The sequence below is a fragment of the Carex rostrata genome, chromosome 9 (assembly GCF_964058835.1).
Source record: "Carex rostrata chromosome 9, lpCarRost1.2, whole genome shotgun sequence".
Taxonomy (NCBI): domain Eukaryota; kingdom Viridiplantae; phylum Streptophyta; class Magnoliopsida; order Poales; family Cyperaceae; genus Carex; species Carex rostrata.
In genome coordinates this window covers 3203892-3226945 of record NC_135926.1, presented here as the reverse complement: position 1 = coordinate 3226945, position 23054 = coordinate 3203892, and the positions used below count along the sequence as shown (strand labels likewise).

The 23054-nt window shown below is 31.4% G+C and overlaps 1 protein-coding gene across 1 annotated transcript; it reads left to right on the top strand.

Moving 5' to 3' along the window:
* Positions 1 to 9873: 9873 nt before the first annotated feature.
* On the top strand, positions 9874 to 16827 carry LOC144559840 (oligopeptide transporter 1-like). Its single transcript, XM_078308987.1, has 9 exons — positions 9874 to 9944; positions 10045 to 10152; positions 10339 to 10778; positions 13245 to 13342; positions 13906 to 14478; positions 14874 to 15132; positions 15228 to 15410; positions 15937 to 16258; positions 16390 to 16827. Exons 2-9 carry the CDS (start codon positions 10089 to 10091, stop codon positions 16695 to 16697), a joined length of 2247 nt encoding a protein of 748 aa, XP_078165113.1. The 5' UTR covers positions 9874 to 9944; positions 10045 to 10088; the 3' UTR covers positions 16698 to 16827.
* Positions 16828 to 23054: the final 6227 nt, after the last annotated feature.

Here is a 23054-nt window from a genome sequence, read left to right as displayed (position 1 = left end):
CACGGGTAACCCGTTAGCAAACCACTAGTCACAAGTAAAGTATTGGACCAATTTTTCTCACAACAACTCAATTAGAAGGCTTAACATTTTTCTTAAACAAGCTACATATTTTTTATTTTTTAAAAAGATAAAATAGATATTTTATTAATTTAAAATGAGTAAAAATATAATAGGCTGTAAATTGGATGAATTTGTGATTTTTTTTAATTTAGAGGGGTAAATATGATATTATGAAATTTGAAGGGGAAATATGTAATTTTGAAATTTTTAAGGAGTATACATGAATTTCCTCCTAATATCTAAACCTTTCATGTCCAGATAGCACCGATAAATTATTAATAATAAACTTTCTCCAAAGAAAAAATTATTAATAATAAACAACTCATACTATTGGTTTAGATCATGTGTTTTGTCGTCCGAATAAGAAGTTTTGACTGTTAATTTCAAAATATAAACTTTGTATTTGGGAAGATTTATATATTCATTGGACGAAGAGAAAGAAAAAACTATATATTGAACGACAAAACAAATATATTATGTTGATTTATAATGAAACAATACACAAGTTCACTAGAACTTCATCCAATGATCATGACCCATAAAACACTTTGTTATATCCACCAACTATATCAAAATTCGAAAAAACAATGACGCAATAAGTTTCTAAAAAGGAAAAAAAAAAAAAACTTCTTAATAATTGCCACAAGTGCCCACTTGCAAGTAGGTTTTGGAGAGGCCTCATAGAGGATGCATGGTTGGGAGGACGAATGACACTGCAGGGAAGGGCAAGAAGCAGATGGGATATGGCCTGGGCAGGAGGGTGCTGGACTATGTGGAAGAAGAGGAACATGAGGACCTTCTCGGGCACAACAAAGACCTTGAGTATATTAATAGATGAAACCACAACGAATTTACATAATTGGGAGCTTTTTATATAAAATTAAGTGTAAGAGGGGATTGTTAGACCAGGAAGGGGCGTACTGTGTACTCCTGGCAACAATATTTACTATATATATATATTACTCTGGTGCTAAGTACGAAACTTGTAAATACACTTTCTTTTCAATATATTTGTTGCCGACAATTGTCGACAACCTTCAAAAAAAAAAAATTTGCCACAAGTGGCCGTTATCAACTTTTGTATTAATTCTTAAAATTTAAAATTATAACAACAAATTAAACTCTTTAAGTTCCATAATTTTTCCAATGACAAATGCATCCATACTTAAATAGAAAAATAAATCAAAATATAAATTTTAGAGCCAATCAATCAACTTGAGGCTATACATATTTAATTATTTATACAATTCGTTTCATAATTAGTGATATCCTGAAGGTTTAACAAAAATCCTCAATTTCCAATGCTGCCTAGATGTAGTTAATTTACAGTAAAGCGATCGATCCAACTTTTCTTTTTTTTTCTTTTTTTTTTTTTGAGTAAAAACCAGGCAGTGGCTGCCTGCCAGGTGCTTAATTGAAATGAAAGCCTTTTACAGAGTCTCCCTATCACGCATTCCTGACCAAGATTGGCCCACAATGCAGAGTCTAAGTCTAACAGCTACGAACTACATAAGAGACCCCTGTACAGAATGCAGAACAGCTAGGGAATTCCCAAATCGAAACAGTAAATAAGAAAAGAAAAAGGCAAGCGATCGAATTTTTTTCATAAACCATAATTAATAAAAGGTTTTTTAGGGAACCAATATGATTGATTTTTTTTTTTCAAAAACCATAAGGACCGTGGGAACCCACGGTCTCAAATTGATTTTTTTTTTTTTTTTTTTTTTTTTTTTAAAAAAACAGATTTTTTTTTTCAGACCGTGGAGTTCCCACGGTCTTAATTTTTTTTTTTTTTTTATAAAACAGAATTTTTTTTATTTTTGTATTAAAATATTAGAAATGTTGAATATATTTCTTTGAAAATAGATGAAATACAATATAATTTAATTTATTAGAAATATTGCAATAAATAACCCGGATCAATATTTTTCAGGTCGGGTTTTTCGCGGCTATAAGAAAAATTAATATATTTCTTTATGTGTTATTAGAAAAAAATAAAAATGCTTAGATTCTGAGTTATTGATCCCGGTTCAAAAGTCACTTCTAGATAATCCAGAAAATATTGTGATCCTTCTAGGACATTTAATTTATAAAAAGTTATATCTATTTTGAGAATTCTTTTTAATAACAATTATTGAATAACTTAAAAGTTATTGTTTTTTTCAAAAATAGATACAACTTTTCATAAATTAAATTTACTAGAAAGATCACAATATTTTTTGGATTACCTAGAAGTGACTTTTGAACCGGGATCAATAACTCAGAATCTAAGCATTTTTATTTTTTTTCTAATAACACATAAAGAAATATATTAATTTTTCTTACAGCCGCGAAAAACCCGACCTGAAAAATATTGATCCGGGTTATTTATTGCAATATTTCTAATAAATCAAATTATATTGTATTTCATCTATTTTCAAAGAAATATATTCAACATTTCTAATATTTTAATACAAAAATTAAAAAAAAAATTATGTTTTATAAAAAAAAAAAAAAAAAAATTAAGACCGTGGGAACCCCACGGTCTGAAAAAAAAAATCTGTTTTTAAAAAAAAAAAAAAAAAAAAAAAAAAATCAATTTGAGACCGTGGGGTTCCCACGGTCCTTATGATTTTTGAAAAAAAAAAATCAATCATATTGATTCCCTAAAAAACCTTTTATTAATTATGGTTTATGAAAAAAGTCCCAAGCGATCGATCCAACTGCCAACATAAAAACAAGTTCGTATCCTCTGAAATAGCTCAAAATTTTAGTTAATACAAAATCGGCTCAATTGTAAGAATTTGGGCTATTTTGAAATTTTCCAGGCAAATCAATAAAGATCGGAAATCTTTAAAAAATTTAACAAACAGTTCAAGTTATTTGTTGAGGAATTTGAGTTAGAAAGAGATATGAATTCTTTCAAAACAAGTCCGTATCATTTGGAGTAATTTTAAATTTGAGTTAATTAGTTCAAAATTGAGCCAATTGTAAGAATTCGGATCATTAATTTCAAAAATTCCCAAGCAATAATAGAGATCGGATATTTTTAATAACAAACGGTTCAAATTCTTTGTTGACAAATTTGAATTAAAAAGAGATGTGAATTCTTTCAAAAGAAATCGGTATTATTTGAAGAAATTTAAAATTTGAGTTTGTTCAAAATGATATTAATTGTAAGAATTCAGGACTATTTTAAAAATTCCAGGCAAATTAATAGACATTGGAAATCTTTAAAATTCATAACAGACGGTTCATTTTATTTGTTGACTAATTTGAGTTAAAAAAGAGAGAGAGAGAGAGGTGAACTTTCAAAATTTGATTTCTCTCAAAAAAAAGTAAAAGAACACAAAAGCACCGTTTTAAGCGCACCACCACTAGTGAATTGTCTTTCCCCTGTCATCCTCTACTATAAATCCTCCCTCTCATACCCTCTCCAAATCATTGCACCAAGAAATCACTAAATTCACAGACATTTTAGATTGTTCATCTTAGCGCCTATTTTCTTGCAAAATCAAACATGGCCCGTGTTGTTGCGTTTGCTGTTCTCTTCCTCGTCATTGCTGGCGCTTTTGTCGGCGAAGTCGAGTCGAAGTCTAAGGATTCCCCCGCATCAGAGACTGCTACCCTGAATATAGCACCTACAGCAGCTGATGCACCCAGTCCATCATCGACCGTGACCGATGGACCTGCCGCTGGTGGACCAACTAGCGCTAGCGGTCCCTCAGGATCCGCCTGAGGCTTGGTCGCCTAACTCATAGAGTGCAAAGCCTGTCGACCCGGTTCTGCTAGGTTATTGTGTCTTGATTTTATATTTGTTCATTTTATCTCTGATAAATGATGGAACTATATGCTTGCATTAGTTAATTAATGCAGAGAGTTCTAATTTTTTTTCTTTTTACTATTTTTCTTTCTTGATAATAATTGTACCGGGTCTTTTCTATTGAAAATTACTTTAAAAAAAAAAAAGAATAAGGATCGTATGCAGGGTTATGTTTCCTTGAATTGAGCACAATTTCTGCTGTCTTATGTTTCAATCCAAGCAAAAGTTGAGAATATAATCTTAATTTTTAAATTGTGAATGGTCAATTCGAATCATATCGATACCTTGTTGAAATCAAATTATATATTCTTTAGATTTTTTTTAATTGAGAAAAAGAATTAGAAGTCCATATTATTTACATCAATATATTTTCTTCCTATCCAAAAGAAATTAAAAATCTAAGAAATGTAAATTTTCATTTTTTTTTAACATAATTTCAATATATAGGTAGATTATATTGAGCAGTTTAGATATAAAGTTAATATATCAACACATCTTTACTTTGCGAAACATCATATCATAGCTCATAAATTAAAAAAATTACATCTATGTCGTCAAGAATTAATAATGTAGAAACACATTGAGCTAAATCTGTTATTATCCCTTAATATGTGGTGCGTGCACAACTACAACAGTATAATTGATCACTTATTTCTACTCATGAACACATTTAGGAAGGCCAATAAGCAAAGTATTTATTTTTTTTCTTTTGAGCAAGTAATTGAAGGTAATGTACAAATAATCTTTTAAGATCACAAAAGAAGTAATATTAGGTACCCTTTTTTTAAGGCTAATTAATAACGAACGTGATATTGAGAAACATCTGAATTGATTGTATAAAAAAACTTACAACTAAATACTAGATAACTAGAAGAACTTCATAAATAAAATTTGACAATTATATATCACAAAATAATATGTATCTGATATCAAACACTGTACATATCAGATACACACAAATCATGTTGATTAATTAATAATTTAATTGATGTTTGAATTTTTCAATGGCGTGAAATTAACAATCCAGTGATCTACCAAACAAATGCAATTTGAATAATTGATTGATTCGGGATCAGCAGGTGATTGTGCACTGAAATCCTCCTAATATTCTGACTAGAACAACCTGTTTAGCTGTAAACAAAAAGCAAAAGCATTAGAGGCCCCGTGTAGATCTAATAGCCCAAGTATGATAGAGTCGGAGGCTGTCTGATTGGCATCTAATTAAATTCGGCCCGATTATTCTTTTTCTTTTTTTGAATACTTGACTGATGCAGTCAAGTTTTGCATTAAACACCAAAAATATTACATCAGGTCTAGAAATTACAAGGCATCAGAATTATTCTATGACCTGTCCTAGATTACCAGTATGTTCCTACTTGTGCCTGTTAGGCCCGATTATTCAGTCGGAGTCATTTGATATGCAATAAGACTTGTGCTGACAGTTTTGAGATTTGTACATATTAAGTGCGCACTCGATGCAAATAGAACGGCTTTGACCGAGCATCGAACCGAATTTGATCAGATACTCATTGTAAACCAATTTATCTCCATTTTCCTCTACCCCTCAATACAATTCTACACCCCCTTATACGTTATACCCGAAAAAGAAGAAACCTACGAGCATCACAACAAAGTTACAAATCGATGTATATAGTCCATGAATAAGGCTAAAATAGCATAGATAACACATATGTCCTTGTAGTGGCTACATCACTAATAATGGAAGCAACATACTCCTCATCTCTCGCTGCACACTCCAACTCAATTATTCAATCACATCTTCAACTCTTAATTATAGGACAAGCCCTTAATTCCTTGCTGCCCCTAAAATTTGAAAAAAAAAAAATGAATTCAGATTTTAGGATAACTCGAAACTTGATTTTGAATTCAGATTGTACGTTATAAATGATACCAATTAAATTCATTTCGTAATTTTTTAAGACAAATGACAAAAGGTATAACATACTCCAATTCAATTTTTAAGATACCAGCAACCGTAAAAAAGCATTGAAATAAATACCCAAAAAAAATGGCATAGCATAGCAGATTATTAGCAGATGTCAAAAGAAATTTTTTAGGTGACTCTCGATTTGACTTGTTATGCAAGAAATGCAATCCTATAAACATGGGACTTTACTTCTTAATGCAGTGCAAAATTTTAGTGAAAAATCTTATTTTTTAGATTCTCATATATACCATGATTTTCATTTTCTACTCTGCTTATAATTATATTTCTCGCTCCTATTCCTTTTCATTGATCCCAACTAGTACATGTTTTAACAGAGTACAGAGGATGTTTTAGCAATACTTTGCCTAACTATGAAAGTAATCAAAAGGTTTGATACGAAAAATCAGTATAACCTTCTTCTAAACAGCTCTCTATTTTAGCTAATTGTCCGCTAAGGACGTGAAAGTTTGCGCGCGCGCACACACAAAAAAAAAAAAAAAAAAAAAAAAAAAAAAAAAAAAGAGAGAGAGAGATTGAAAAATTGGCTATTTTAAAAGTTTATATGGACACAAAAACACACTATTAAATTTGCGCCCAAAACAAAACGATTTAAATCCATCTTTTTTCGTAATTTGGACATTATTTTTAATGAAGTGGTACATTGACTTTAATTTTAGATGAATTATTAGGAAACGCATTATTAGAATTTTTTTAAGGGATCGACTAACAGTCCCCCTACTTCAGTCTCCTATCTGTCCTCCGCGCTAAAAGACAAAAAAATAGTTAAAACGTGCTAACTACCACCAAAGAGCAAGATTAATGTTATTTTATTAATAGTCAAAACTTATAGTATTCATATCTACGAATTTATAGTATTCATACTTATTATCAGAACCATTCGTCATATGTAAACACAAGCTGGAGGGGACCAGTAACGACCAGGGGGACCGCTGACGTCTTGTGACAGCCTGGATTGGGGACCGCAATCGTCTGAAAGCGACATTTACCAAGATTGAGGACCACTACATCGAATCTATATATTATTCATATCTAAATAAATAAGTATTCATATCTAAACAAATGAAGTATTCATACTGACGATTACGAAGTATTCATACATGTTTGAAATAATTTATACAATTCAAAATTCAAAAGTCAGATTCATCTCTCTCATTCCACCTCTTCCAAGAAGTATTCATACTGACGATTACGAAGTATTCATACATGTTTGAAATAATTTATACAATTCAAAATTCATTGTCAAATTCATCTCTCTCACCCCATCTCTTCCAAGAAGTATTCATATCTAACATGAAGTATGCATATCTAACAAATGAAGTATTCATATCTAACTAATGAAGTACTCAATATCTAACAAATGAAATATTCATATATGTAACTATTCATATCTAACTAATGAAGTATTCACACATGACACTAACAATATTCACATCTGACACTAATAATATTCACACCTGACACTAATAATATTCACACCTGTCCAGATTGGGACCAAGAAATATTCTCAACATACTAGTATGCATATCTAAAACAATGAAGTATTCATATCTAACTAAAGAATTTATTCATACTAACGATTTCGAAGTATTCATACATGTTCAAAATAATTTATACAATTCAACATTCAAAAGTCAGATTCATCTCTCTCACCCCCACCTCTTCCAAGAAGTATTCATATCTAACATGAAGTATGCATATCTAACAAATAAAGTATTCATATCTAACTAATAAAATATTCATATGTTCCACTGTGACAACCTTCGCTAGGCTAGCATGGATCCCCCTCATACGGAGAGCGTTGTCTTTTGTCTCTTTTTTTTCTTTTTTTTGAAACCTTGACAGTGGCTGTCAACGTTGTCTTTTGTCACTAGATCAAAAATTGATACTTCACTGGAGTTTATTTGATAAGTTGAAAGTTCAATTGCAAATTATTTGTGTTTTTGTCAGTTTTCAGTTTTTTCCAGCAAACCAATCAAATGGGATCTAAATGAAAAGGGTAATATTATTGAGGTAATTTAGGGTAAAAAATTGACAGAATTAGTTGAACTTCATTCAATACACGACTAATAAAAACAAAATAAAAATTTATAAACTAAATTAAATCCATCAATATCTTTAACTGCAATTTAGCTGCAGCAATTGCGACTCTCATATGCATATAAAACTCATAAAAATCATATCAACTTCCTAAATTAGCTTTCTTTTTTAATCACAAAGGCCCCGTTCGGCTAGGGCCTCCTTAAGGCTAAAGGAGCCTCCTTTAGCTTCCTTAGCCACTTAATCTTGCCGAACACCGGTTCCTTAGCGCGGATTAAGACAACCTCCTTTAGCCTCCTTTTGCCCGGATCTTAATTCCCTGCCCGTTCCTTAAGGCACCTCCCCCCCTTCCTTTAGCTTCCTTTAGCCATCTTAATCCTTCGCCCCTTCCTTTAGCTTACCGAACAACCCCTCCTTAGCACGGATTATTATTTAATCCACCATGTGTTGCCGAACGGGACCAAAAGAAAAGTGTTCTTTTTTGCAAGTTGTCCATCACGGGCAGCTGGAATCTGAAATTGAAATTACCAATTATTAAAATAGAGAACAATTAGATAAGCACTAGTCCTACTGACTACTGAGCGTCTTGGTCCAAGATAACTTATTTAGTAGTAGGTGGTGTCAGTGGTCCCATCATGAACTCTGTTCAAATAGCCCATTGTACTTTGGAATATGGATAATTGGTAAAAAAAAAAAAAACTAAAAATACAGTGTATAATGCAATATTTTATATCCTCAATAAAAAATTATTATTTTACGGAATCACAATTTCAAAATTCAAATGAAAGATTTCACATAAATAGACAAATTTAACTTTTTATCTTTTATCTCAAGCAGGTTCTAAATAGCTAGTTGTAGCTGCGCAATAGTTTTTTTTGAATCTTAAAAGCTAACGTTATCAATTTTTTTTTATCATGGTTCTAAATAGCTAATTATCGCTACGAATAGCTGTGCTATAGCTTTGTAAGAGCTTAAAAGTGATAAAACGATAATCGCTATTTAGAACCTTGATTTCAAGAGATGCTAGCAGTTGGTATAAATGAGTTTTTAAACTCTTACAGCGAAATATGCAATTTATGTTACAGAAGTGAAAACAAGCCACGACAGTAAAAGAGGAGAGGCTCAACTCTTAAATCAAAAGAAGCTTCATTGCTAGTATTCAAATGGTTATGCATTACAAGTCCAAGGGGCTCTTTATATAGGCTAAGACTCTGTTTAGATTCAATGTATCTAAATCTAAATAATGTGAGATATTATTTTCTATAACTAAATTATAATATTATTAATATTTAATGAAAGTAAAAATATATATATCTCTAAACATTCTTCAAAGTTCTACTTTCTTGATTATTCTTGATCTGAGAAATCTTTCCAAAATTCATGATGATTACTTAATGGAGAAGACTTTCAATTAAATACGGGCTAGTCGACCCATATTTTTCTTCAAAAAAACTTAATGGAGAAGACAGTAGAATGGCAGCATAGAGATCTACGTATTTGACATCAATATTAGAAGCCCTATTGGCCTTTTTTATGGTAAACATTTTCTCAGGTTTTTAATTACTACAAGGCATGGGAAAGAGCTTCAAATTGTACCAACAAAGGTTAGTAGTATGGATCACTCCACTCAAGTTGTACCAAAAATTCGAGAAAAAGAACCAAGAAAGACTAATATTAAACAAGGATACTAAACTTAACAGTGCCAAAGGGAAGGAAAAAAAAAAAGAAGGATATAGGTGCCATCAAAGAACCAGAAATATGATACTGCTGCTCTAGCAAGGTCACCTATATGTAGAAATATCACCTAAGGTACCTTACCATTTGAGTTTCATAATTATATACTGACACGAATCTTAAATGGACCCGTGCATTAGAGGTTTTGGTCAAATTGTTCGGATTCTGATCATACGGTCTGCATTCAAACTCAAATGGTGAGGTAACGCAGAGGATCCAGACTCGTGTCACCTATATATCAACCCCGGCCCTCCCCACTTCCTCACCTATATCTTTTACAAAGTAGATCATCTCCTCTTTTACTTCAATCTTTCTTCAGGATGAGGTGAAAACAGTTAACACGTAAGCTTCTTTCTTGTTAGAAATGACGGTACGGCTAAGTAGGTAAAATGTTTCTATTAGATTTTCTTAACCATGGTTCTCCTTTGTTTGACGGATGTAGCTTTGAGGAGGTTATAATTGGCCCAGTATTGAAGAGACTGTATAATGGCGCCAGTAGAAGATACAGCTCTTGGAGAAAAGGGAAAAAATGCATCATTTGCAATTGAAGGTACTATTTTATTTTTCTCTCTTGTCTGGTCTTTTTCTTTATCAATTATAACAAGGCTTGCAACAGTTTCAATTGAAGCATTCATGCTGTATATCTCAATATCCTAATAATTAGGTTCAAAATGCCGTACAATATTGGTGTGGTTTTGGTGGTTAAGTTTATCTAAAAATAAACACTTCTCTACAGATGAAACAAATGACTGTCCGATTGAGGAAGTCCGACTGACCGTATCGACCACTGACGACCCGACTATACCTGCATTGACATTTCGAACATGGGTACTTGGCTTCATTTCCTGTGTAGCTCTCGCATTTTCGAACCAATTCTTTGGGTACCGGCAAAATGCACTTTACATCTCCTCCATTTCAGCCCAAATCGTCACTCTTCCAATTGGCAAGCTCATGGCCAAGTACCTTCCTACAAAAGCCATCAAAATTAGAGGAACAAATTGGTCTTTCTCACTGAATCCCGGGCCATTCAACCTCAAGGAGCATGTGTTAATCACAATTTTCGCAAATTCAGGCTCGAATTCAGTTTATGCGGTTAATATCATTACAATAGTCAAGGCTTTTTATCATAGGAAGTTGCATCCTGTTGCAGCAATGATGTTAACTCAAACCACACAGGTAATTTATATAATCTCAATTACTATTTACCGCTGCAAGTAACAAGACATATATTCATCTAAAAACCTCCATAAAACACAAGTTTTTAGTCTTGTGCTATCTAATATACTATGTTTTTCTGTGGCCATATTTCGGCAATGGTTACAGTGACAACTATTATCGGGCCTTAGACTATTATATATACCAAATAAATTCAAATCAAGAAAAATTTATAAGGCAACAAAATAATACAACTCATTCTCTTCTTGTTTTTTTCAGTTCAACTATACCTAGCTAATTAGTAATTACTATCATTGATAGATTTTTTTTTTCACATTGGAGCTAAGAGATATATAGATATTATAGCGTCTATCACTCGAATAGTTGGCATCCATCGACACCCACCATTTTTTTTTTTTTTTTTTTCTAAATCATAAATAATTGCAGTATACATAGCACCTATTGACCCCTCAATTAGTACCTTGACTCGAATTAAATGGTTTTCGGTTATGCCGGAAAAAAAGAGAAAAGCAGTCCCATGTTGTAGTTCAGATATGTTGGGGTCTATGTAATTAATTTCGTAAGACCCGTGCACACCTCTTTATTACAATTTAATTTGGTAGGACCAATAGACCAGTAGTTTGTAGGTACCAAGTAATATAAACCGCAGCTCATCTTGGTTTTCCATTTATCCTTGCTGTTTAATGCAAGATCCAGATCTGCCCCTCAAAGTAAAAGAGAGAAGACATGGAAAATCTTGTGGTCTATTAAATGAAACGATCCTATTTGTGTTCAAAAGGATGCCTTTTTAGCTACAATGATTCAAGATTCATGGGTCAGGAATAGCCACTTGTTGTCTTTTTATATATATATATATATATATATATATATATATATAGGACTTGGCTACGGTGCTATGGTAAAAAGAGAGTTGGGCTAAAATGAGCCATGACTCATAGCGCATTGGTGAGTTATGGCTCATTTTAGTCATTTTGAAAATTCAAGCAACCGATCCAAGCCGTTAGATGTGATCTCCATATTGAAATGTGTTTGGAAACCAAATTTTACATTATTTGGAAATTTTTTACTATTTATTAAGTATTTTTTAAAATTGATGATCTGATGGTCCAGAAAATTTTACTGTTTTTTATTGTTCACAGCAAAATAACAATTTTCAAAAATGCTTAATAAATAGTAAAAAAAATCCAAAAAATATAAAATTTGGTCTCCAAGCACATTTCAATATGGATATCACATCTAACGGTTCGGATCGGTTGTTTGGACTTTTAAAACAAAAATACGGCGTGAAGTACAAACGCTTGGTGAGCCATGACTCACCCAAGTCAACCCCTCTCTCTCTCTCTCTCTCTATATATATAGAGTTAGGCTGGGGTGCTATGGATAGCATAGAGGCCTCTATGCTACAGCTCAATATTCGAGTTTTCAAAATCCAAACGGTCGATCCGAACCGTTCATCTTATTCTCCATATTAATATCTGCTTGGAGAACAAATTTTACATTTTTCTGAATTTTTTTACTATTTATTAAGTAATTTACAAAATTGTTGATCCAACGGTGGCTGCACAAAACAGTAAAACCGTTGGATTAACGATTTTCAAAGTGACTTAATAAATAGTAAAAAAATTCAGAAAATTATAAAATTTGGTCTCCAAGCAGATATTAATATGGAGAATAAGATGAACGGTTCGGATCGACCGTTTGGATTTTGAAAACTTGAATATTGAGCCGTAGCACGGGAGGCCACTATGCTATCCATAGCACCCCAGCCTAACTCTATATATATATACAGCCATGCAGGACAACATGGTGTACCAAACTTAGATTATTCGCTTGTTTAACCCTGCTTTAAAAACGCATTAAAAACAACTGAGCTACTCAACTGTAAATGTTCCGAACAATTTACCAAGTTACATGATATTATAAATTTAAAATGAGTTTTTAATAGAAAATACAATAAATTGGGTAAATTGTGGGTTTGTGAAATTTAGAAAGGTAAAATATATTATGGATTTTTTATGGGTAATACGTAATTTTGAAGTTTTTAAAGGGTATACATGAAATTTTGCCTTTATAAAAGATCAGAGTCCTTATTGCTGCAACCACACAGACTGCAAGTGAATCTCAGTTACGGTCGTATATCAAAGGACAACTAAGAACAGTTTTGTGAATATATTTCTTACCTAACATATATACTTAACTAAGAACAGTTTTGTGAATATATTTCTTACCTAACATATTAAAGCATTGCTTTATAGCAGGACAGAGAGATCAGACACTCCCAATTATATATAACTAGTACTACTGACACTGACAGAACAGAGCCAACAATGATCATGTACAATCTTATAACTAAAACATGTCGTCATGTATCATTAATCTTTTGAAACATAATTATTAATTAACAATTTACTATTTAACATAGCTTCAGAGTGTACATCTGATATTTTGTGATCTTTGGAATATCAGCTAATGGGCTATGGTTGGGCTGGGCTTTTTAGAAAGTTCCTAGTAGATTCCCCATACATGTGGTGGCCCGGTAACCTGGTCCAAGTTTCTCTCTTCAGGTTTGCGCTCTCTGCTTCTCATGTCTTAACATCAATTTTATATTTGTTATATATCTTGCCATGTCCATATACAGGACCTCACAATCCAATCATGTGGTAATGGTATTGGTATAATGAATTCACTGCTTTTATCTAAGAAAAAGGAAAGATGTAAATAGTTAACTTAAAGTAGGCCAGATATGATGACAAAACTAAATTGAGGCAACGAATTTCAGTGTTTCAAATGCAGTAACATAGACATAACGGTCAATTGTTTTACATCTAAAAAGGAACTGTGATACACAATATGCAGATTAAATATGCAAATACATATGCAGAGACACAATTTATTAAGATAGTCACATACTTGCGTGCAAAATTATTTATGCGGCATCTAACAGGTTATGTTGGATGCTTATGCGGATTTTTAAACACAAGTTATATAAAATGCATGCAACAATGCAATTGCTTTTGCTATATGCAGTGTTCCTCTGCATTCTTGTTGAAAACTGCATTATAAAACACTAATAGTAATAAAAAAATGTAATGGAGAATTTTGTTATTTATATTATGCATGTCGATAGAGCATTGCATGAAGATGAGAAAAGACCAAAAGGAGGGATGACGAGGCTTCAGTTTTTCCTCATAGTTTTCATTGCGAGCTTCGCATACTACATCGTACCAAACTACCTCTTCCCTTCCATATCTGCAATCTCATTCATCTGTCTAATTTTCAAGAACTCGGTCACTGCACAACAAATCGGGTCGGGCGTATACGGACTCGGTATTGGATCCTTCGGTCTTGATTGGTCAACTGTGGCCGGATTTCTGGGCAGCCCGTTAGCCACTCCCGGGTTCGCTATAATCAACATCATGGCTGGTTTTTTCTTAATTGTGTATATTATTGTACCAATTGCATATTGGACTAATGCTTACGATGCAAAGAGATTTCCAATTATTTCTTCACATGTGTTTATGAGCAATGGGACTGCATATGATGTCAGAAAAGTGCTTGACGAGAGGAGCTTCACATTTTACCAGAAGGGATACGATGCCATTGGACAGATTAATTTGAGTGTCTTTTTTGTGCTTACATATGGTTTGAGCTTTGCCACACTGGCGGCTACGCTGTCACATGTCGCACTTTTTCATGGACGGTAAATGTTGACTGAACTAAATTCCTGACAAATAATATTGAATAGCTTCTGTTTGTCTAGGTCAAAATTACCAGAGTTTGTGTTGACTGTCATTGATATGTTAAGATCAACCACATTAGGTTTTTTTCTTTTTTTGGGTTGAATCTTGTCCTTTTAGTTCTTGTATTGAAAAATGTACACAAAATTAATAGGACCTGTGGTATATGTGATGAACACAACCATTCCAGTCCCAAATTTTTGAGTGCATTAGCATTATATCAGGCAGTATTTTTTTTCCCGACTGACATGCATAACTACCCAAGGTTCAGAAAAAATTTAATCTGTTATACGGAAGAGATCATATCAGTCATTTGCTTCCTGTCCAAGTTTATTGTCATGACATTTTTTTTATACAGAACAATATGGAGACAAACAAAGGCTACTTTTAAAGATGAATTTGGTGACATACATACTCGACTAATGAAGACGAACTATAAGCCGGTACCAGAGTGGTGGTTTCAGGTGATGCTTGTCGGAGTAATTGGCCTCGCTGTATTGTCATGTGAAGGCTTTGGCAAGCAACTGCAGTTACCGTACTGGGGTGTTTTCCTTGCAGCTGGACTTGCTTTTCTCTTCACGCTCCCAGTTGGCATTATAGCAGCGCAGACAAATCAAGTCGGTCCCTGTTTTTCATTATTTGAACATTAAAAAAACAGTATCTTTTTTTTTTTTTTTAAGGTGCTAGCATTTTGAAATTTCTATTGGATCAGGGACCAGGGTTGAATGTGATAACAGAGCTAATAATAGGGTACATATATCCTGGAAGACCACTTGCAAATGTGGCATTCAAAACATATGGTTATGTAAGCATGTCACAGGCAATTATGTTCCTCCAAGATTTCAAACTAGGCCACTATATGAAGATTCCTCCCCGCTCCATGTTTGTCGTCCAGGTCAGTTCACTCTAGTAGTTTATTTTGATATTTTTTTAATAAATAAACTTCTCTACGTGCTGCTAATGGGAACAAAACACGAATAAACTGGCAACAAAAGAAAGTTTGTTAATTAGTTATACTACCTATATTGATGCTTTGTTATATATGAGATAATTTGAGGAATAAGAACCAGCCACCATTGGTAACTATACCAAATTACCAACTCAATTAGCTTCATTTTTCAAGCTCATAACCATAATCTGATTCGATAAAAACTCAGATCTATAACCTGTATGTGCAATAGTAGTATAGTACAGAGTAAATTAAGCACATATACTTTTACTGAACTACCTCACCAGTACAATTTCAATGTCTGATATATCCAACAAATATTAACTAATTAAGATGCTAATAAATTTCGTCCAGCTAGTATAATAAAAAGAAATAGCAAACCAGCTTGTTCAGAGTTTTACTCACAGGACAAGTGTTTTCTAAAGAGCTATAACAACTCATTTCATGAAGTTCGTACACATCTCATCAACAGTTAGTAGGCACAATTGTTGCCTCTTCAGTGTATTTTGGCACATCATGGTGGCTACTAGAAACAGTCGATGGCATCTGTGACCAGACAAAGGCACTGGCCGAAGGGAGCCCATGGACTTGCCCAGGAGATGATGTATTTTACAATGCTTCCATTATATGGGGAGTGGTGGGCCCACTTCGGATGTTTGGTCGACTCGGTCTCTATGCCAAGATGAATTACTTTTTCTTAGCCGGGCTACTTGCACCTCTGCCTGTGTGGATTTTGTCTGCTCTCTATCCTGACAAGAAGTGGATCAAACTCATCAACATGCCCATTATAATAGGTACGGATGCGTAGTTTCCTAATTATATATAACAGCATGTCAATACCCATACTGGTACTAAATACTTAAAACAGTAATCCGATTTTGGTGTAATAGTTTCCTAATTCTTCTCAAAAACAAAATGTTAATAGGTGCTACTGGGAGTATGCCCCCGGCTCGATCTGTCAACTACTTGATGTGGGGCCTAGTAGGTGTAGTCTTCAACTTCTTTGTGTACCGAAGATACAAGGGATGGTGGGCTCGGCACAACTATGTATTGTCGGCCGGTCTGGATGCCGGCGTGGCATTCATGGCTATAGTTGCCTATGTGACATTACAGGGACAGAATATAGAAGGGATCAACTGGTGGGGCCTAGAACTCGATGACCACTGCCAACTGGCGAAATGTCCAACCGCACCAGGAATCAAAGTCAATGATGTTTGCCCTGTCTTTACCTAATGGTTTCTGTTTTACACATGTATGTTTATGAGATTAGATAGTACAAAACAAATTGTTAAAGAGGATGACAGTCTTATTACATTAAATCTAATTTGATGTAGCAGATTGAAGTTTTAAAAGAAAGAGAAAACAGTAAAATTGCTTGCTCTGCTAGGACTTTTGTTACCAGCACCCGTACCAGTAGTGATGTCGGTAAAAGCTCAATAATGGTAGCAATTATTGGTAAATTAACTTGAAGCTTAATTTATCACATGACCTCTTGATTGACAACATTGCAAGACTTTGTGGATTGTCGATGTCACAGTGACAGTTTTCACATATTAACAATTTTTTTCTAAAAAATGGTTTAATTGGATATGAAAATTCATTTGAAAGGTGCTCCCAAGCACCATGATCATCTTAACTGTATATTAGATAATATTTAAATTTATTTATAAATTTAAATATTTCACGTGATATAAGGGCACTTTGACTTGTATTAAATCATATATATGGAGTTTGATAGTCAGTTTTGTTAATTTTATGGGACGAAATCAAGACGAAATTGTTCAAACACATTTAAAGACTTTTGCAACATGCAATTATTGCATTCTACCTGTGTTTTTTTGTGTAATAATATTTGAGGTATCATGGCGAACTAGAAAAAATATTTGTTTTCGTACCAGATGCATATAAATGGTGCTTTGAAATTTACTCTCTCTCTATATATGAATGTGTGTGTATATAAAATATGAGAGATAATAAGACATTAGAACCTCTATATATGAGAACTTATTGGCCTTCTATAATTCAAAATTGGAACACATGGACTAACGAGAGGCTCTGTCGCAGCGGATTATTTTTTTTAGAGAGATCTGGAATAAGTTGTGGCGTGCAATAAGGAGTTTAGGCTTTGTTATTTCATTAAATGAGTGTTAATTGAATCGGACTAAAATGATATAAGTCGATCTTGAGGCCAACCTAAATTAAACCACATCACATGGTGATTTAATTTTAAATTATAATAATATTTTATTTGTATATAATTATTATATTACTATTAATAATTATTATTAGTATATAATTATATAATTAGGCTGTGGCTAATTTGCTGCCAGCAGCATTTCTGCCGACGGTGCTGCCACGTTTTATTTATTTTGTGATGTCCAAACAACAAATCCAAACCGTTAGATGTTTAATCCATACTATAATCTACTTGGAGACCAAATTTTACATTTTTTAGAATTTTTTTACTATTTATTAAGCTAATTTGAAAACCGCTGATTTTAATGCTGCAGAAATTTACTGAAAACAACGGTTTTCAAACTAGCTTAATAAATAGTAAAAAATTTCCAAAAAATGTAAAATTTGATCTCCCAGTAGATTATAATATAGATTAAACATCTAACGGTTTGGATTTATTGTTTGGACAACACAAAATAAAATAAAAAACCCGGCAGCACCTCCGGCTAAAATGCTGCCGGCAGCAAATTAGACGGACCCTATATAATTAATATCTTATATTATTAATATATTAAATAATTATTATAATAATATATAATTAATATCCTTTTATTAATAATTATTATTGATATATAATTATATAATTATTATGTTATATTGTTAATATAGAAATTATTATTATAATAATATTGTAATATATTATAGTTATTATTAATATATTAATATTATATGATTAGTATCTTATTAACAATATATAACTATATAATTAATATGTTATATTGCTACTATATTAAATCATTATTATAAAAATATTATAATATATTGTGGTTATTATTAATATATTAATATTATATAATTAATATTTTATTATTAATAATTATTATTAATATATAATTATATAATTAATATCCCATATTGTTAATATATTACATAATTATTATAATAATATTATAATATATTATAGTTATTATTAATATATTAATATTATATAATTAGTATCTTCTTATTCATAATTATTATTAATATGTAATTGTATAATTAATATGTTATTTTGTTAATATATTAAATAATTAATATTATAATATATAATATATTATAGTTGTTATTAATATATTAATATTATATAATTAGTATCTTATTATTAATTATTATTATTAATATATAATTATATAATTAATATTTTATATTGTTAATATACTAAATAATTATTATAATAATATTATATATTTAGTTTCTTTTTACTAATAATTATTGTTAATTTATAATTATATAATTAGTATTTTATTATTAATTATTATTAATATATAATTATATAATTCATATAGTTATTATTTATATATTAATATTATATAATTTGTATCTTATTATAAATAATTAATCAATTTAAACTTTCAAAACTTTAGTCCTCTATCAACTCTAACCAAACAAGGAATATTTAACTTATGATTTAACTTTAGGCCATGAATAATTTAGACCGATTTAAGTTGAAATAATCAACTTAGGGTCTTAGACCTCTTCAGCTTTAATCCACAACCAAACACCATCCTAGCCTTCCAAACTACAATGTTGCTTCTTTTTCTTTCTTTTTATCTTTTTGATGTGTCAAACTATAACTTTTTTTATCAGAATTTTGAGCTCGCAATTTTTGATGATTTTATTGTTAATTAAATGTTCCGCCACTTTTTACTCCCGAAGAAAATTTAAAAAAACAGAATCTTCTCCAGGAACGATTGTGTCAACAAAAACATAACAAAATAAGGTGAAAATATTTTCTGCCGCATCTGTGCGTCTGATTAAAAATAAACTTATTCATATCCAAATTTTTATTGTCAAATTTTAGTCTTATTCATACCGTATTTATACATATCAAGGTTAGCAGATTATAAACGAATGTTAAGAATTATCAAATAAATTGATAATAACTTATATTTGAATATTCTATATTCTAAAAAAAAAGTATATTAAACACATTGTTTACGTAATAATAAAAATATAAAAATAATTATTATTTACCTGCTATTTTAAAATTACAAAATGATAAAATATATTGTATGAATCATTTTGTCATAATAAAAAAGGAGCCTGATAATTGTACCATAAACAAAATCTCCGAGTGTGTCCCCAAATAGTTTAACAAAAAAAACTTCCAATGTTATCTAACTTTCATTTTCAGCGCTAATATCCAAACATTTAAAGCTATGTTTATAACATTTTACAATGCTACTCGCAAGCATATAAACCTCTGTATGAAAGCATTAAAATTCTAAATATGTACAGTTTTAACTTCTAACTACTTTTGTTTTCAAGTCAAAACCGGAAAGATTCATTTCACCCACTTTTTTTAATTTTTTCTCTAATCATTCTCATATATTTTCTTGACGATCTGTGATGAATTTTGCGAATCTAAAAATATGAATATTTTTTACCCGATTTTCTCTTTCAAATGAGATCCATGAAGAATAACTTTTGAGTTATATTTGTGTCATAATTTTTTTTACCACTTTAAATATTTGTGACTTTCAATTTTTTTTATTTTGCTTCAAAATAATTTAAACCTCTGTTTATAAGCATATAAACCTCATGTACAAGCATATAAACCTCATTAATAACACTTTAAATCTCTAGAATAAAACACATAAACCTCATGTACAAAGAATTTAAACCTCAACAATAACACTTCAAAGCATATAAACCTCAACAATAACACTGCATTTACGAAGCTCATTTACAAAGCATACAAACCTCATGTACAAAGCCTTGAAAATTTTAATGGTTGTAGACCTCAGATTTAAAAACTTGAAAATTTAAAATGCTGATGAGTTTTACTTAAAAAAATAAATGACTTTAAAATTACTCAAAAGTATTTCTTCATATATCTTATTTGAAAGATAAAATCGAATAGAAAACGTTTGTATTTTTAAATTCGTAAAATACATCACGGATTGTTGGAAAAATAAATTATAATGATCAGAGGAAAAATAAAAAAGTGGGTAAAAAGAATCTTTTCGTTTTTGGCTTGAATACAAAAGTAGTTAAGAGTTAAAACTATACAGATTTAGAATTTTAATGCTTTCATACAAAGGTTTATATGCTTGCGAGTAGCATTATAAAATGTTATAAACATAGCTTTAAATGTTTGGATATTAGCGCTGGAAATGGAAGTTAGACAATATTGAAAGTTTTTTTTTTGTTAAACTACTTAGGAGACGCACTCGGGTATGATGGCTTGGGGTACTAGAACATTTCTCAATAAAAAAATATATGTAAGAATCAAATTATAGTATATAATTTTATATATCCATTGTAGAATATAAAACAACAATAACAACAACAACAACAACAACAATAATAATAATAATAATAATTAATATTGTTATTATTACTATTATTTTATATAATTATATATACGAATAAAAAATTCACATGTATAATTTAATATTTATTTATTTTTGTAATGAACACGAAATGGCTCATATTTATATTCTTATATGATTAGTTACAAAAGGGTAAATTTTATTTGAGGTCATTGAACTTTGTTATTCGTCACGAATTGGTCATTTAAATTTGATTTATCAATTCCTAGTCATTCAACTTTGTCATTTATCTCAATTAAGTCACTTTATATTTTTTTTTCCGTTCAAAATCTTAACAAAATATTTCCATTTTGTCCAAAATATTAATGGAATATACTCATTCCGTCCAAAATACTAACGGAATATGTATATTCCGTCCAAAATACTAACAGAATAAGTATATCCCGTTAATATTTTGGACGGAAAAACATAGCGCGACTTGATTATGATAAATGACAAAGTTGAATAACTAAAAAGAGACAAATTAAACTTGAGTAATCAATTCTTGACCTATAACAAAGTTTAGTGACATACAGTGAAATTTATCTAAAAAAACTGTTTTTTATTAATAATATTACTCGTTAAGCTAATAACAAAAAAAAATTGTATTTGTCTTAAAATAAATACTAGTGAGATAGAATAAAACAATTTCATTGGCAACTCAGACGAACGACCAAAGTCACCAAACTAGCGGCGGACAAGGAGCAACAGTGAAAGAAATATCACTTGGGAATAGGTCCGATGCCCCATTGGACCTACTTTGGTTTGATGGGTGATCTAGCCATCTAATTGCATCAATAATCGTGCACTCTGTATTAAAATCCATATGAGTTTTTATCAATTTCCGTGCGCACAGATTTTAATTCTAATCGTAATGTGATAGAGCTAATTGAACCTAAAAGTAGGTCCAATGCCATCGGACATACTCCTATCTCAAGAAATATACGCAGAAGACTAATACGAGGCCATGGTACAATGCATTGCACAGTTGATATGAATTATTTAATATGATCTTCAAATGAGAATGTACTTGCCGACTATTATTTTTTATTTTTTTCGGATAGGTAAAAGAAATCATGTTTTCAAAAAAAATCTAGATCATTCAAAAGTAAAAAGTTGAAAATAAAAAATATAGCCTCTTCGTATATCCTTGAAAATGAATCTATTAATTATAGTACGGACAAAATCGCACTGTGCGATATCTTTCCATTTTTTATATGCCGTGCGGCTCCCGCCTTAGAAGTTAGAATCAGCTGTAATGATGAATAAATTTGCATGAATAATGTGCCTTCTATTTTTGAAAAGTTTTTTGTACAATCTATAATTAATAAAATGTTTTAATATATGTGCTCGATTCTGTACTATTAATTTGACTTCAGTCAAAACATCAAAAACAAATTTTTTTTTCGTCGGGAACATTAAATACCGAAATCATGGTGGAAATTTATAGGTAGGGGTGCTATCTTAGAATTCGGATCCTCTGCATTAACTCAAAAGAAAAAATTTTGAGTTACTGAATCATGACTATTCAATCTATTTTAAGATTTGTGCACACTAGATTCGCATTAATATTAAAAGACCCTAATATTATAAACAAGAACCGAATTGGCTCCGTTCAAAATCCAACGGTTGAGATTCATTAACTCAAAAGATTCCTTTTTGAGTTTATGATACGCATTAGCTTTCTTACGTACTCAAAAAACAACCACAATAGTGTAGGGATACACGAACAGTTACACGGAGTAGTAACACAAGAGATCGGAACTCCTGACAAATGGGACTTCCGAGGCGCCGACGTGGCGCGTTAAACCGCACGCAAGCGTGGCTACTCGTGAAATGTAGTGTACCTCGGCGTCAGCTGACGTATCTCTTTTGTTCCTATATCAAATGATCTGATAACGTGTCCAGAGAAGGCTGTTTTTTCTCTCCAGAAAACTAGTATTTTTATTGATTACTAAAATGGGCCTCGGAGGCTGGGACCTGCCGACTTCTGTGATTCTTTTTTGTTGATTTTTTTTTATTTTATTTTTATGACCTTGTGTCCTGTGTGATTCATGGTTGG